The 16,962-nt window shown below is 47.8% G+C and overlaps 1 protein-coding gene across 5 annotated transcripts in view; it reads left to right on the top strand.

Annotated features, from left to right (window-relative positions):
• LOC134984195 (zinc finger protein ZFP2-like) overlaps nt 1-9,234 on the top strand; it is a 30,863-nt gene extending 21,629 nt beyond the window's left edge. For all 5 annotated transcript variants that reach the window (XM_063949827.1, XM_063949826.1, XM_063949825.1 and 2 more), the window contains one exon: nt 8,140-9,234. In XM_063949827.1, coding sequence (XP_063805897.1) covers nt 8,140-9,122 — 983 coding nt within the window. In that variant the 3' untranslated portion in view covers nt 9,123-9,234. The remainder of the gene's footprint in view (nt 1-8,139) is intronic.
• Nucleotides 9,235-16,962: the final 7,728 nt, after the last annotated feature.

Below are 16,962 nucleotides of genomic sequence, written 5' to 3' on the forward strand. Positions count from 1 at the left end.
GTTTTGGCGGCCGCGCCGCACATAATCTGTTTATTGTTTTGTTCTGTATTCTTACCCGCTTGTAGTCACATTAGTCTTCGTTTTCCTCTTATTTACTCTCAGTATCGGTTGGTGCCTTGTAATCTCGTAAGACCTGGAGCAATCAGAGTCTGGGCGGACCCAATTCTCTCATTCAAATGCGGCTGCTAAAGGCAAAGCCTAGCTCTGCAGGCACCATCCGACCACTGGGAGGAATAACAGAGTCAGTGGCTAGAGTAGGTGTAGCTGTGATTATACGTATTCAGTCGCAGCTCCAAACGTGAGTACTGGAACACCCCAGTTGCCACCCAGTTTCCAGAGTTCCAAGTACTCAATTTGTAACACGGACTGCCTAGGTTGTCAGGATCTTCTTCCGGGAAAATGGGCACTCCATCCACAGGCTTCACACATCTCATCCATTGATGAGGTGAGCCTCAGATAGCCCTCATGGCATCCAGGCAAGACCGTCCACTTCCTCGATCCTACTCCAGATGTCATCAAGCGCAAACCCACCATAATAGCTCCGGGCTGGCCTTGTAGGGCAGGGTACTCCTACCTGCATATTCTTCTCATAGACGGCCCTTGGCCACTGTTTATCAGGGAGGACCTTCTCCAACGGGTCCGTTTGTCTATCCAGACTTACAGGGTCTGTCTTTTGATGGCGTGGCTCTTGAGACCGTGCTACTGAGACAAAAGGGTTTTCCCAGATCTGTGATTAGGGCTCAAAAGCAGGTGACTTCTGTGCATTAGTATGATATTTAGAAGTCCTATGATGCGTGGTGTGGGAAAAGAGCAAGCTCCTACCACGTCGTTCGGATTGTCCCGATTCCTGCTCGGTTTTTTTTTGCAGCAGGATTTTCGGCAGGTTTCAGGTTGGGGTTTTTGAAACTGCATGTGCTCTCTCGATTTAATTTTTTTTCCAGGGGAGCCTGGCTTTAGTACAGAAAGTGCAGACTTGCATCTTGGGACCTAAACCTTGTACTATTTTTCCTCCAGTCATTTGTCACAGTTTTCAAAATGGCTGACTCCCACTTTCTCTCCTTGAAGACTGTGATCCTTCTCGCATTGGCTTCAGCCAGCCAGACGGGTCTCGGAACTGGGAGCTCTGTCGTGTCACTCTCCTAATCTAGTCTTCTATGAGGTTAGAGCAAAAGTCCGCACAAGACAGAAATTTCCACTTAAGGTGGTTTCTTCTTTCCAATCAACCAGCCTATAGGTCGTTTGGCCCTGTGCATCTTGGTGGACAGGACGGCTCAGCCGGGGTCACCTGCTTCAAGGCTGATGTTGGCTTGCTGGGTTCACCTTACTATTAAGCAGGCCTACTTGGGTTCCTCTCTAACTCCACCACCATTCTTTTCTGCAAACTCCATGATTGGTGGGACCCTCTTGTGGGCGGCTGCCCGAGGGGTTTCAGCTACGCAATCAGTGTTGCGCAGCTACCTGGTCTGGTCAAAATACTTTTGTCAGGTTCTTTTATACATTTGCAGCCCCTGAATCCCAATTTGGCTGGTCTGTGTTACAGGTGTCCCAGTGCTCTATTGCCCATGTAGCAACCCCATTAATAATACTTAATATAATTTACTCCTTTAAAGTGATTACCCTATAATTCTAACATCAATTCCATCCATGTACAGTAGCCTCCTCATTACTTCCCCCAGTCTCATAACAAATGAAACCTGAAGTTCCCCCTTAGTCTTGGTACAACTTCTCATGAGCTACACCCGGTATCCAGACTCTAGGTTGACACTGTCTAAGTCGACACACATTAGGTCAACACAGGAAATAGGTAGACACAACCATTAGGTTGACATGGAAAAAAGGTTGACATGAGTTTTTCCCATTTGTTTTACTTTTTCATACTTTACGATCCACATGGACTACAATTGGGAATGGTAACCTGTGCCAATCGCAGCGAGGCACCTTGCCCGAAGCATGGCGAGTGAACACGATGCACTAATTGGGGTTCCCCGTCACCTTACAGAGAAGAAGACACCAAAAAAAACATAAAAAACTCAGTCGACATTTTTCCATGACAACCTTGTTCACGGCGACCTCATGGCCGTGTTGACCCATTTCCTGTGTCGACCAATAGGTGTTGACCTACACACTGTCGACCCTGAGTCCCATACCCGCTACACCCATACTCCCCCTATTCCCTAATTTAAAGGGTAATGATGTCATCAGATTTAGGTACACCATATAATGGAACCTACCTAACCAGCCAGTAGAACCTATGACACAGGGCACCAAGTCACAAGACACAGAGTACACACTCAAAAAATAAGAATTTACTCACCGGTAATTCTATTTCTCGTAGTCCGTAGTGGATACTGGGTACTCCGTAAGGACCATGGGGAATAGCGGGCTCCGCAGGAGACTGGGCACTCTAAAGAAAGATTAGGTACTTTCTAGTGTGCACTGGCTCCTCCCTCTATGCCCCCCCTCCAGACCTCAGTTAGGGAAACTGTGCCCGGAAGAGCTGACATTACTAGGAAAGGATTTGGAATCCCGGGTAAGACTCATACCAGCCACACCAATCACACCGTACAACTTGTGATAACCATACCCAGTTAACAGTATGAAACAACAAATGAGCCTCATAACAATAACCCTTTAGTTAAGCAATAACTATATACACGTATTGCAGAGAGTCCGCACTTGGGACGGGCTCCCAGCATCCACTACGGACTACGAGAAATAGAATTACCGGTGAGTAAATTATTTTCTCTGACGTCCTAGTGGATGCTGGGTACTCCGTAAGGACCATGGGGATTATACCAAAGCTCCCAAACGGGCGGGAGAGCGCGGATGACTCTGCAGCACCGAATGAGCAAACTCAAGGTCCTCCTCAGCCAGGGTATCAAACTTGTAGAACTTAGCAAATGTGTTTGAACCCGACCAAGTAGCAGCTCGGCAAAGTTGTAAAGCCAAGACCCCTCGGGCAGCCGCCCAAGAAGAGCCTACCTTCCTCGTGGAATGGGCTTTTACAGATTTAGGATGCTGCAGTCCAGCCGCAGAATGTGCAAGTTGAATCGTGCTACAGATCCAGCGAGCAATAGTCTGCTTTGAAGCAGGAGCACCCAGCTTGTTGGGTGCATACAGGATAAATAGCGAGTCAGTTTTCCTGACTCCAGCCGTCCTGGAAACATAGATTTTCAGGGCCCTGACTACGTCCAGCAACTTGGAATCCTCCAAGTCCCGAGTAGCCGCAGGCACCACAATAGGTTGGTTCAAATGAAACGCTGACACCACCTTAGGAAGAAATTGGGGACTAGTCCTCAATTCCGCCCTATCCGTATGGAAAATCAGATAAGGGCTTTTGCATGACAAAGCCGCCAATTCTGACACACGCCTGGCCGAAGCCAAGGCCAACAGCATGACCACTTTCCACGTGAGATATTTTAGCTCCACGGTTTTAAGTGGCTCAAACCAATGCGACTTTAGGAAATCCAACACCACATTGAGGTCCCAAGGTGCCACTGGAGGCACAAAAGGGGGCTGAATATGCAGCACTCCTTTAACAAATGTCTGAACTTCAGGCAGTGAAGTCAGTTCTTTTTGGAAGAAAATCGACAGAGCCGAAATCTGGACCTTAATGGAACCCAATTTGAGGCCCATAGTCACCCCTGACTGTAGGAAGTGCAGAAATCGAGCCAGCTGAAATTCCTCCGTTGGGGCCTTCCTGGCCTCACACCAAGCAACATATTTCCGCCATATGCGGTGATAATGTTTTGCGGTCACATCCTTCCTAGCTTTAATCAGCGTAGGAATGACTTCCTCCGAAATGCCCTTTTCCTTTAGGATCCGGTGTTCAACCGCCATGCCGTCAAACGCAGCCGCGGTAAGTCTTGGAACAGACAGGGCCCCTGCTGCAGCAGGTCCTGTCTGAGCGGCAGAGGCCATGGGTCCTCTGAGATCATTTCTTGAAGTTCTGGGTACCAAGCTCTTCTTGGCCAATCCGGAACAATGAGTATAGTTCTTACTCCTCTTCTTATTATCCTCAGTACCTTGGGTATGAGAGGAAGAGGAGGGAACACATAAACCGAATGGTACACCCACGGTATCACTAGAGCGTCCACAGCTATCGCCTGAGGGTCTCTTGACCTGGCGCAATATCTTTTTAGTTTTTTGTTGAGGCGGGACGCCATCATGTCCACCTTTGGCCGTTCCCAACGGTTTACAATCATTTGGAAGACTTCTGGATGAAGTCCCCACTCTCCCGGGTGGAGGTCGTGCCTGCTGAGGAAGTCTGCTTCCCAGTTGTCCACTCCCGGAATGAACACTGCTGACAGTGCTATCACGTGATTCTCCGCCCATCTAAGAATCCTTGTGGCTTCTGCCATTGCCATCCTGCTTCTTGTGCCGCCCTGGCGGTTTACATGGGCGACCGCTGTGATGTTGTCTGACTGAATCAGAACTGGTTGGATTTGAAGCAGGGGTTCTGCTTGACTCAGGGCATTGTAAATGGCCCTTAGTTCCAGAATATTTATGTGTAGGGAAGTTTCCTGACTCGACCATTGTCCTTAGAAGTTTCTTCCCTGGGTGACTGCCCCCCAACCTCGGAGGCTTGCATCCGTGGTCACCAGGACCCAGTCCTGTATGCCGAATCTGCGTCCCTCGAGCAGATGAGCACTCTGCAGCACCACAGCAGAGACACCCTGGCCCTCGGGGACAGGGTGATCAATCGATGCATCTGGAGATGCGATCCGGACCACTTGTCCAACAGATCCCACTGGAAGATCCTTGCATGGAACCTGCCGAAGGGAATTGCTTCGTATGAAGCTACCATCTTTCCCAGGACTCGCATGCAGTGATGCACCGACACCTGCTTTGGTTTCAGGAGGTCCCTGACCAGAGATGATAATTCCTGGGCCTTCTCCTCCGGGAGAAAAATCTTCTTCTGTTCTGTGTCCAGAATCATGCCCAAGAACAGTAGACGCGTCGCAGGAATCAGCTGTGACTTTGGAATATTCAGAATCCAGCCGTGCTGATGTAGCACTTCCTGAGATAGTGCTACGCTGACTAGCAACTGCTCCCTGGACCTCGCCTTTATAAGGAGATCGTCCAAGTACGGGATAATTATGACTCCCTTCTTTCGGAGGAGCATCATCATTTCGGCCATTACCTTGGTAAATACCCGTGGTGCCGTGGATAGACCGAACGGCAACGTCTGGAATTGGTAATGACAGTCCTGTACCACAAACCTGAGGTATTCCTGGTGGGGTGGATAAATGGGGACATGCAGGTAAGCATCCTTGATGTCCAATGACACCATAAAATCCCCCTCTTCCAGGCTTGCAATAACCGCCCTGAGCGATTCCATCTTGAACTTGAACTTTTTTATATAAATGTTCAAGGATTTAAAATTTAGAATGGGTCTCACCGAACCATCTGGTTTCGGTACCACGAACATTGTGGAATAGTTACCCCGTCCCTGTTAAAGGAGGGGTACCTTGATTATCACCTGCTGAAGATACAGCTTGTGAATTTCCGCCAGTACTACCTCCCTTTCTCTGAGGGCAGCAGGCAAGGCTGATTTGAGGTAACGGCGAGGGGGAGTCGCCTCGAACTCCAGCTTGTATCCCTGTGATACTACTTGCAGAATCAAGGGATCCACCTGTGAGCAAGCCCACTGGTCGCTGAAGTTCCGGAGACGCGCCCCCACCGCACCTGGCTCCGCCTGTGGAGCCCCAGCGTCACGCGGTGGATTTAGAGGAAGCAGGAGAAGATTTTTAATCCTGGGAACTGGCTGTCTGGTGCAGCTTTTTCCCTCTTCCCTTGCCTCTGGGCAGAAAGGAAGCGCCTCTGACCCGCTTGCTTTTCTGAGGTTGAAAGGACTGTACCTGATAATACGGTGCTTTCTTAGGTTGTGAGGGAATCTGAGGTAAAAATTTCGATTTCCCAGCTGTTGCTGTGGATACGAGGTCCGAGAGACCATCCCCAAACAATTCCTCACCCTTATAAGGCAGAACCTCCATGTGCCTTTTAGAATCAGCATCACCCGTCCACTGCCGGGTCCATAATACCCTCCTGGCAGAAATGGACATTGCATTAATTCTGGATGCCAGCCGGCAAATATCCCTCTGTGCATCCCTCATATATAAGACGACGTCTTTAATATGCTCTATGGTTATCAAAATAGTATCCCTGTCGAGGGTATCTATATTCTCTGACAGGGTATCAGACCACGCTGCAGCAGCACTACACATCCATGCTGAGGCAATTGCAGGTCTCAGTATAGTACCTGAGTGTGTATATACAGACTTCAGGATCGCCTCCTGCTTTCTATCAGCAGGCTCCTTCAAGGCGGCTGTATCCTGAGACGGCAGTGCCACCTTTTTTGACAAATGTGTGAGCGCCTTATCCACCCTAGGGGATGTCTCCCAACGTGACCTATCCTCTGGCGGGAAAGGGTACGCCATCAGTAACTTTTTAGAAATTACCAGTTTCTTAACGGGGGAACCCACGCTTCTTCACACACTTCATTTAACTCATCTGATGGGGGAAAGAACACTGGCTGTTTTTTCTCCCCAAACATAAAACCCCTTTTTAGTGGTACTTGGGTTAATGTCAGAAATGTGTAACACATTTTTCATTGCCGTAATCATGCAACGTATGCCCCTAGTGGATTGTGTATATGTCTTATCCTCGTCGACACTGGAGTCAGACTCCGTGTCGACATCTGTGTCTGCCATCTGAGGTAGCGGGCGTTTTTGAGCCGCTGATGGCTTTTGAGATGCCTGGGCAGGCACGGGCTGAGAAGCCGGCTGTCCAACGGCTGTTACGTCATCCAACCTTTTATGTATGGAGTTGACACTGTCGGTTAATACCTTCCACATATCCACCCATTCTGGTGTCGACCCCGCAGGGGGTGACATCACATTTATAGGCACCTGCTCCGCCTCCACGTAAGCCTCCTCATCAAACATGTCGACACAGCCGTACCGACACACCGCACACACACAGGGAATGCTCTGACTGAGGACAGGACCCCACAAAGTCCTTTGGGGAGACAGTGAGAGAGTATGCCAGCACACACCACAGCGCTATATAATCAGGGATTTACACTAACAGAAGTGATTTTCCCTATAGCTGTCTTTTATACACAGTTTGCGCCTAAATTTAGTGCCCCCCCTCTCTTTTTTACCCTTTGAGCCTGGAAACTGCAGGGGGGAGGCTGGGGAGCTCTCTTCCAGCGGAGCTGTGAAGAGGAAATGGCGCCAGTGTGCTGAGGGAGATAGCCCCACCCCTTTTTTGGCTGACTTCTCCCGCTCTTATAATTTTATTATGGCAGGGGATTTTTGCACATATATAGCTTATTAGACTATATTATGTGCCATTTGCCAATGTAAGGTACTCTAATTGCAGCCCAGGGCCCCCCCCCCCCCTAGCACCCTGCACCCATCAGTGACCGGAGTGTGTGGTGTGCATAGGGAGCAATGGCGCACAGCTGCAGTGCTGTGCGCTACCTTAATGAAGACCGAAGTCTTCAGCCGACGATTTCCAGGATGCTCTTCTTGCTTCTGGCTCTGTAAGTGGGACGGCGGCGCGGCTCCGGGACCAGACGACCAAGGCTGGGCCTGTGTTCGATCCCTCTGGAGCTAATGGTGTCCAGTAGCCTAAGAAGCTCAAGCTAGCTGCAAGCAGGTAGGTTCGCTTCTTCTCCCCTTAGTCCCTCGTAGCAGTGAGTCTGTTGCCAGCAGATCTCACTGAAAATAAAAAAACTACAAATACTTTCTTTTCTAGAAGCTCAGGAGAGCCCCTAGTGTGCAACCAGCTTGGGCCGGGCACAGATTCTAACTGAGGTCTGGAGGAGGGGCATAGAAGGAGGAGCCAGTGCACACCAGATAGTACCTAATCTTTCTTTAGAGTGCCCAGTCTCCTGCGGAGCCAGCTATTCCCCATGGTCCTTACAGAGTACCCAGCATCCACTAGGGCGTCAGAGAAACTCCCCTTGCTTCTCCAGTGTTATGTGTGAGCGTGAGAGGTTCTGTAGCACACACAAAGTGTTCTGCATGAGGTTCTACTAAGCATAAACTGATGGGAATAGGGGTGAGATGAAATAATGACTAATGATGTCTTTGCTGGGGGATAATTGGTTAATTATTTTATTTCTACCAGATGGACGCAATACAAGAAATACCTCGGAGGGACAAATTGTTCGGTTTCCAGATTGTAAATTAGAAGATAAGAACGTCACACGAGGGTCTCCAGAAGAAAACCCCATTTCTCTAAATATACATCCAGCACTTCACAGTGCAGATATATCATCTGATCCCTCTGTTCCTGAGGAATGTTCTCCTGGTAACTCACATATTGCTGCACATAGTACAGACCATAGCAGTGATACAGTCAGTTCCTCTTCTGAATGTGGGAATTATTTTCCACATAAACTAGCTCTTGCTAGACATAAGGGACATCAAACAGGAAAGAATCCATTTGCATGTTCTGAGTGTGGGAAATGTTATACACACAAATCATCTCTAGTTATGCATAAGAAAAGTCACACAGGTGAGATACCATTTCCATGTTCTGAGTGTGGGAAATGTTTTACATTGAAAGCAAATCTTCTTAAACATCAGAGAACTCACACAGGTGAGAAACCATTTCCATGTTCTGAGTGTGGGAGATGTTTTACACGTAATTCAAATCTTGTTGCACATCAGAGAATACACACAGGTGTGAAGCCATTTCCATGTTCTGAGTGTGAGAAATGTTTTACATTGAAAGCAAATCTTCTTAAGCATCAGAGAAGTCACACAGGGGAGAAGCCATTTTCATGTTCTGAGTGTGGGAAACATTTTACAAGTAAATCACATCTTGCTGGACATCATAGAAGTCACACAGGTGAGAAGCCATATTCATGTTCTGAGTGTGGGAAATGTTTTAGTGAGAAATCAGAACTTACTATACATCAGAGAAGTCACACAGGTGAAAGACCATTTCCATGTTCTGAGTGCGGGAAATGTTTTACACGAAAATCATATCTTGTTGAACATCTGAGAATTCACACAGGTGAAAAACCATTTTCATGTTCTGAGTGTGGGAAATGTTTTACACAGAAATCTTCTGTTATAAAACATCAGAAAAAGTCACACAGGTGAGAACTAGCTAATGTAAGACATGAAAAAAGTCACATTTACATTTCCTTGAGTTGGTAGAAATGAAAGAAGATTGCATTAATATTTTACATGTAATAAATCTGTAATAAAATGATTGTGCGTGTATATTGACTTTTTCTCAGTGGAACCCAAACACTTTGTATACATTTGTATAAGATCAGCAAGCCATCTTGGGCCTATGCAATTGCCTTCACATCAGTACATGCATCAATGGAGCTTACAATCTAAATGTAACGATTCACAGAGGTGAAACAAAAATGACTCTTTTTAGGTGAACTATTACAGTGCACGGAAAGTATTCACAGCACTTCACTTTTTCCACATTTTGTTATGTTACAGCCTTGTTCCAAAATGAAATAAATTCATCAACGTAAAAAGTTTTTTTGATACTTTTGTAAAATAAAAATAAAAAAACTAAGAGATCACATGTATATCGTGCAAAAGTTCATTTATTTCAGTAATTTTACTTAAAAGGTGAAACTATTATATAGACTCATTACATGCAAAGTGAGATATTTCAAGCCTTTGTTTGTTATAATTTTGATGATTGTGGCTTACAGCTTTAGAAACCCCCAAATCCAAAATCTCATTAAATTAGAATATTGTGAAAAGGTTCAATATTGTAGGCTCAGAGCGTCACACTATAATTAGCTAATTAATCCAAACCACCTGCAAAGGGTTCTCTCAGTCTGGTTAAATACAATTCACAATCATGGGGAAGACTTCTGACCCGACAGTTGTGCAGAAAACCATCATTGACACCTTCCAAAAGGAAATTGCAAAAGAAGTTGGATGTTCTCAAAGTGCTGCATCAAAGCACATTAATAGAAAGTTAAGTGGAAGGGAAAAGTGTGGCAGGAAACAGTGCACAGGCAGCAGGGATGACCGTAGCATGGAGAGGATTGTCAAGAAAAGGCCATTCGAAAGTGTGGGGGAGCTTCACAAGGAGAGGACTGAGGCTGGAGTTAGTGCCTCAAGAGCCACCACACACAGACTGATCCTGGACTAGGACTTCAAATGTCAGATTCCTCTTGTCAAGACGCTCCTGAACAACAAACGTCTTGCAAAAACAAGGGGAAAACGGGGAAAGGGAGGGACAAAGTTGAGAATTACAAGCCAGTGTTGGGTTATAAAAAAAATATCCAAATCTTTGATGAACCCCCAGAGCACCATCAAATCCATCATCTTCGCATGGAAAGAACATGGTATCACAAAAAACCTGCCAAGAGAGGGCCAGCCACCAGATCTCACAGACCAGGCAAGGAGGGCATTAATCAGAGAGGCAGCACAGAGACCAAAGGTAACCCTGAAGGAGCTGCAGAGTTCCACAGCAGAGACTGGTGTATCTGTGCATGTGACCACAATAAGCTGTACACTCCATAGAGCTGGGCTTTATGGAAGAGTGGCCAGAAAAAAAGCCATTACTTAGTGTTAAAAATAAGAAGGCACGTTTTGAGTTTGCCAAAAGGCATGTGGACAACTCCCCAAATCTATGGAGGAAGGTGCTCTGGTCAGATGAGACTAAAAGTGAACTTTTCGGTCACCAAGGCAAATGCTATGTCTGGCGCAAACCCAACACATCCCATCACCCCAAGAACACCATCCCCACAGTGAAACATGGTGGTGGCAGCATCATGCTGTGGGGATGTTTTTTCAGCAGCAGGGACTGGGAAACCGTTTTGAGTCGAGGGAAAGATGGATGGTGCTAAATACAGGGATATTCTTGAGCAAAACCTGTTTGCCTGTGATTTGAGACTGGGACGGAGGTTCACCTTCCAGCAGGACAATGACACGAAGCATACTGCTAAAGCAACACTCGAGTGGTTTAAGGGGTAACATTTAAATGTGTTGGAATGGCCTAGTCAAAGCCCAGATCTCAATCCAATTGAGAATCTGTGGTCAGACTTGGAGATTGCTGTTCACAAGTGGAAACCATCCAACATGAAGGAGCTGGAGCAGTTTTGCCTTGAGGAATGGGCAAAATCCCAGAGGCAAGATGTGGCAAGCTCATAGAGACTTATCCAAAGCAACTTGCAGCTTTAATTGCCGCAAAAGGTGGCTGTACAAAGTACTGACTCCAGGGGGGTGAATAGTTATGCACGCTGAGTTTTCTGTTATTTTGTCCTATTTGTTGTTTGCATCACAATAAAAAAAAAAAAAATCTTCAAAGATGTAGCCATGTTCTGTGAATGAAATGATGCAAACCTTCAAACAATCCATTTTATTCCAGGTTGTGAGGCAACAAAACATGAAAAATGCAAAGGGGTGAATACTTTAGCGAGGCACTGTATATACAGTGCATCCGGAAAGTATTCACAGCACTTCAGTTTTTCCACATTTTGTTATGTTACAGCCTTATTCCAAACTGGAATAAATAAAATGTTTCTCTCAAAATTCTACACACAATACTCCATAATGACAACGTGAAAAAAGTGTTTTTGAGATTTTTGCAAATTTATTAAAATAAAAAAACTAAGAAATCACATGCATATAAGTATTCACAGCCTTTGCTCAATACTTTGTGGATGCACCTTTGGCAGCAATTACAGCCTCAAGTCTTTTTGAATATGATGCCACAAGCTTGACACACCTATCTTTGGGAAGTTTCACCCATTCCTCTTTGCAGCACCTCTCAAGCTCCATCAGGTTGGATGGGAAGCGTTGGTGCACTGCCATTCTCAGATCTCTCCAGAGATGTTCAATCGGATTCAAGTCCAGGCTCTGGCTGGGTCACTCAAGGACATTCACAGACTTGTCCTGAAGCCACTTCTTTGATATCTTGGCTGTGTGCTTAGGGTCGTTGTCCTGCTGAAAGATGAACCATCACCCCAGTCTGAGTGCAAGAGCGCTCTGGAGCAGGTTTTCATCCAGGATATCTCTGTACATTGCTGCATTCATCTTTCCCTCTATCTTCACTAGTCTCCCAGTTCCTGCCGCTGAAAAACATCCCCACAGCATGATGCTGCCACCACCATGCTTCATTGTAGGGATAGTATTGGCCTGGTGATGAGCGGTGCCTGGTTTCCTCCAAACATGACGCCTGGCATTCACACCAAAGAGTTCAATCTTTGTCTCATCAGACCAGAGAATTTTGTTTCTCGTGGTCTGAGAGTCCTTCAGGTGCATTTTGGCAAACATAGTAGAAAAAAGAAAAGACTGTATTGTCAGTGTACAAAAGGAGGAGTGATCTGATACTCACATCTATATATATATATACAGGGGCGGAACTACTTGCGGGGCAGGCAGTGCATTGCACTGGGGCCCCGCCGCACTCAGGGGCCCACAGCCGCCGGCCGGCATTTAGAACAGATTGACATGCGGACGAGAGTCCGCATGTCAATCTGCGTTCTCCTCTCCCTCCTTGCTGCTCCCCTGCTCCCCCGGCCCCCCCCTATGTGTTGGAGGGACACGAGCGCATCGCGCGTCTCTCTGTGTCCCTCCTGGCTCTCCCCCGGCCGCTCTAAGGAAGCATGTGCCGTTCGTGAGCTCTGATTGGCTCACGAACGGCACATGCTTCATTAGACCAGCGGGGGAGAGCCAGGAGGGACACAGGAGAGACGCGCGATGCGCTCGTGTCCCTCCAACACATAGGGGGGGGAGGGGGGACCGGGGGAGCAGGCACTGGGGGGACAGATCTGGCACTGGGGACATATACCTGGCACTGGGGGGACAGATCTGGCACTGGGGACATATACCTGGCACTGGGGGGACAGATCTGGCACTGGGGACATATACCTGGCACTGGGGGGACAGATCTGGCACTGGGGACATATACCTGGCACTGGGGGGACAGATCTGGCACTGGGGACATATACCTGGCACTGGGGGGACAGATCTGGCACTGGGGACATATACCTGGCACTGGGGACATATACCTTGCACTGGGGGGCATATACCTGGCACTGGGGGGGAATATCTGGCACTGTGGGAGAATATCTGGCACTGGGGGGGCATATACCTGGCACTGGGAGCATATAACTGGCACTGGGGGAGCATGTACCTGGCACTGGGGGCATATACCTGGCACTGGGGGCATATACCGGCACTGGGGGGGAATATCTGGCACTGTGGGAGAATATCTGGCACTGGGGGGGCATATACCTGGCACTGGGAGCATATAACTGGCACTGGGGGAGCATGTACCTGGCACTGGGGGCATATACCTGGCACTGGGGGCATATACCTGGCACTGGGGGGGAATATCTGGCACTGTGGGAGAATATCTGGCACTGGGGGGGCATATACCCGGCACTGGGGGCATATACCTGGCACTGGGGGGGAATATCTGGCACTGGGGGCATATACCTGGCACTGGGGGGGAATATCTGGCACTGTGGGAGAATATCTGGCACTGGGGGGGCATATACCCGGCACTGGGGGCATATACCTGGCACTGGGGGGGAAGCAGGCACTGGGGGGGAATATCTGGCACTGGGGGCATATACCTGGCACTGGGGGCATATAACTGGCACTGGGGGGGCATGTACCTGGCACTGGGGGCATATACCTGGCACTGGGGGGGAATATCTGGCACTGTGGGAGAATATCTGGCACTTGGTGCATATACCTGGCACTGTGGGGGAATATCTGGCACTGGGAGCATATGTGGCACTGGGAGCACGGCCCTAGCAACAAGCACTACCCACTAGCAACGAGCATGACACCCAGTGCATGAAACCCCTGGCAACGAGCATGACATCCTGGCACTGTGCATGGAACCAAGTGCATGAAACCCCTGGCAACAAGCAGGTAATTTCTTTTTTTATTTGTTGGGACTGCCTGCCGCAATGTGTAAAAAGGGGGGACTGCCTGCCGCTATGTATAAAAATGGGGAATCTGCATGCCGCAATGTAAAAATGGGGAATCTGCCTGCCGCTATGTGTAAAAAGGTAGAATCTGCCTGCCGTAATGTGTAAAAAGGGCACGCTATCTGCCGTTATGTGTAAAAGTGTATGGTGTCTGCCGTAATGTGTAAAATGGGGACGCTGTCTGCCGTAATGTGTAAAATGGGGACGCTGCCTGCCGTAATGTGTAAAAAGTGCACGCTGTCTGCCGCTATGTGTAACGAGGGCACGCTGTCTGCCGCTATGTGTAACGAGGGTACGCTGTCTGCCATTGTGTAAAAAGTGTATGCTGTCTGCCGCTATGTGTAACGAGGGCACGCTGTCTGCCGTTATGTGTAAAAAGTGCACGCTGTCTGCCGTTATGTGTAAAAAGGGGAATCTGTTCGCTGTAAGGAGTAAAAGGGTCTCTACCTGGTGTAGTGGTGCTACTGTGCGGCGTAATTTGAAGAATGGAGACTACTGTGCACCGTTTTATGAATTGGTATTATTTTGTGGACACACCCCTTCCCCACGAAGCCACGCCACTATGTATTTTTGCGCGCGCGCCTACGGCGCGCACTGCCCATGGGGTGTACTTGGATGGGGGGCCCAAAGCATTTTGTTGCACCTGGGCCCACCGCTTGCTTGTTCCGCCACTGTATATATATATATATATATATACACCTCATATGTCTGCAAGGAGTCTTATTTGAGCAGTTGGATAACAAGTAATATATAATAAAGAATATCATCCTCCAGAGTATACAGTGTGGATAACTGCAAACTACATTATCAGTACTATTATGAGAGTGCTGGAAATATGACAAGTAGCATATGATTATTGGCCGAGAAAAGCAGAATTATACTGTCAGCCACTAACATCATTATATGAGTGGGACAATTACGGCATTTTGATATATGAGTAAGTGACCTTGTTAATAATTTACTGATAATTGATCAAATTAATACACTGGTTTAAACTAGGAACAATAGTATGCCTAAGTGGGCATTAGAATAAACACGCGTACACACATTTTTAATCTCTAATCACATTTCTCTTACATCCTAGCGGATGCTGGGGACTCCGTAAGGACCATGGGGCTAGACGGGCTCCGCAGGAGACATGGGCACTTTAAGAAAGACTTTAGGTCTGGGTGTGCACTGGCTCCTCCCTCTATGCCCCTCCTCCAGACCCCAGTTTGATACTGTGCCCAGAGGAGATGGGTGCACTACAGAGAGCTCTCCTGAGCTTCCTGACAAAGTATTTTGTTAGGTATTTTATTTTCAGGGAGCCTGCTGGCAACAGACTCCCTGCATCGAGGGACTGAGGGGAGAGAAGCAGACCTACTTCTGTGAGTTTCAAGGCTCTGTTTCTTAGGCTACTGGACACCATTAGCTCCAGAGAGATTGGTACGCAGGTCTCGCCCTTGCCGTCTGTCTCAGAGCCGCGCCGCCATCCTCCTCGCAGAGCCAGAAGATAGAAGCCGGGTGAGTATGAGAAGAAAGAAAACTTCAGAGGCGGCAGAAGACTTCATGATCTTCACTGAGGTAACGCACAGCAGTAAAGCTGTGCGTCATTGCTCCCACTCACCTCACACACGGCAGTCACTGTAAGGGTGCAGGGCGCAGGGGGGTGCCCTGGGCAGCATGAAAACCTCTCTTTGGCAAAAATACATATATATATATATATATGCAGATGGGCACTATATATATATATATATATATATATATATATATATATACAGAGAGAGAGAGAGAGAGAGAGAGAGAGAGCCCCCGCCAGTTTTTCAATATATTTGAGCGGGACAGAAGCCTGCCGTCGAGGGGGCGGGGCTTCTCCCTCAGCACTCACCAGCGCCATTTTCTCCACAGCACATCGCTGAGAGAAAGCTCCCCGGACTCTCCCCTGCTTATTCACGGTGAAAGAGGGTTTTAAAGGAGGGGGGGCGCACATAATTGGCGCATATACAGGTATATATATAAAGGCGCTACTGGGTAAACATTTTGTGTTTTTTCCTGGGTCATATAGAGCTGGGGTGTGTGCTGGAATACTCTCTATCTCTCCAAAGGGCCTTGTGGGGAAACTGTCTTCAGATAAGAGGATTCCCTGAGTGAGTGGTGTGTTGGTACGCGTGTGTCGACATGCCTGAGGTAGAAGGCTCGCCTAGGGACGAGGGGGAGCATATGAATGTGAGGTCTCCGTTGGCAGCGCAGACACCTGACTGGATGGATATATGGAATGATTTAAGTGCTAATGTAAACTTATTGCACAAAAGATTAGACAAAGCTGAAGATAGGGAACAGCCAGGGAGTGAACCCATGTCTGTCCCTATGTCGCAGGGACCTTCGAAGTCTCAAAAGCGCCCACTATCCCAAATAGGAGACACAGATACCGACACGGATTCTACTCCAGTGTCGACTATGATGATGCAAAGTTACAGCCAAAAGTGGCTAAATGTATTCGTTATATGATTATTGCAATAAAAGATATTTTGCATATCACAGAGGCACCCCCTGTCCCTGACACGAGGGTACACATGTATAAGGGAAAGAAACCAGATGTGACCTTTCCCTCCTCACATGAGTTGAACGAATTATGTGAAAGAGCTTGGGAATCTCCAGACAAAAAACTGCAGATTCCCAAAAGGATTCTTATGGCGTATCCTTTGCCGCCAATGGACAGGATACGGTGGGAATCCTCCCCTAAGGTGGACAAAGCATTGACACGCTTATCAAAAAAGATAGCGCTGCCATCCCAAGATACGGCTACCCTCAGGGATCCTGCGGACCGCAAGCTGGGGGTAACCTTGAAGTCCATTTACACACATTCTGGTACATTGCTCAGACCGGCAATTGCGTCGACTTGGGTTTGTAGCGCTGTAGCAGCATGGACGGATACCTTGTCAGCGGATATTGAGACCCTTGATAAGGATACAATTTTATTGACCCTAGGGCATGTAAAAGATGCTGTCTTATATATGAGAGATGCTCAAAGAGAC

The sequence above is a fragment of the Pseudophryne corroboree genome (assembly GCF_028390025.1).
Source record: "Pseudophryne corroboree isolate aPseCor3 chromosome 3 unlocalized genomic scaffold, aPseCor3.hap2 SUPER_3_unloc_4, whole genome shotgun sequence".
Classification (NCBI taxonomy): domain Eukaryota; kingdom Metazoa; phylum Chordata; class Amphibia; order Anura; family Myobatrachidae; genus Pseudophryne; species Pseudophryne corroboree.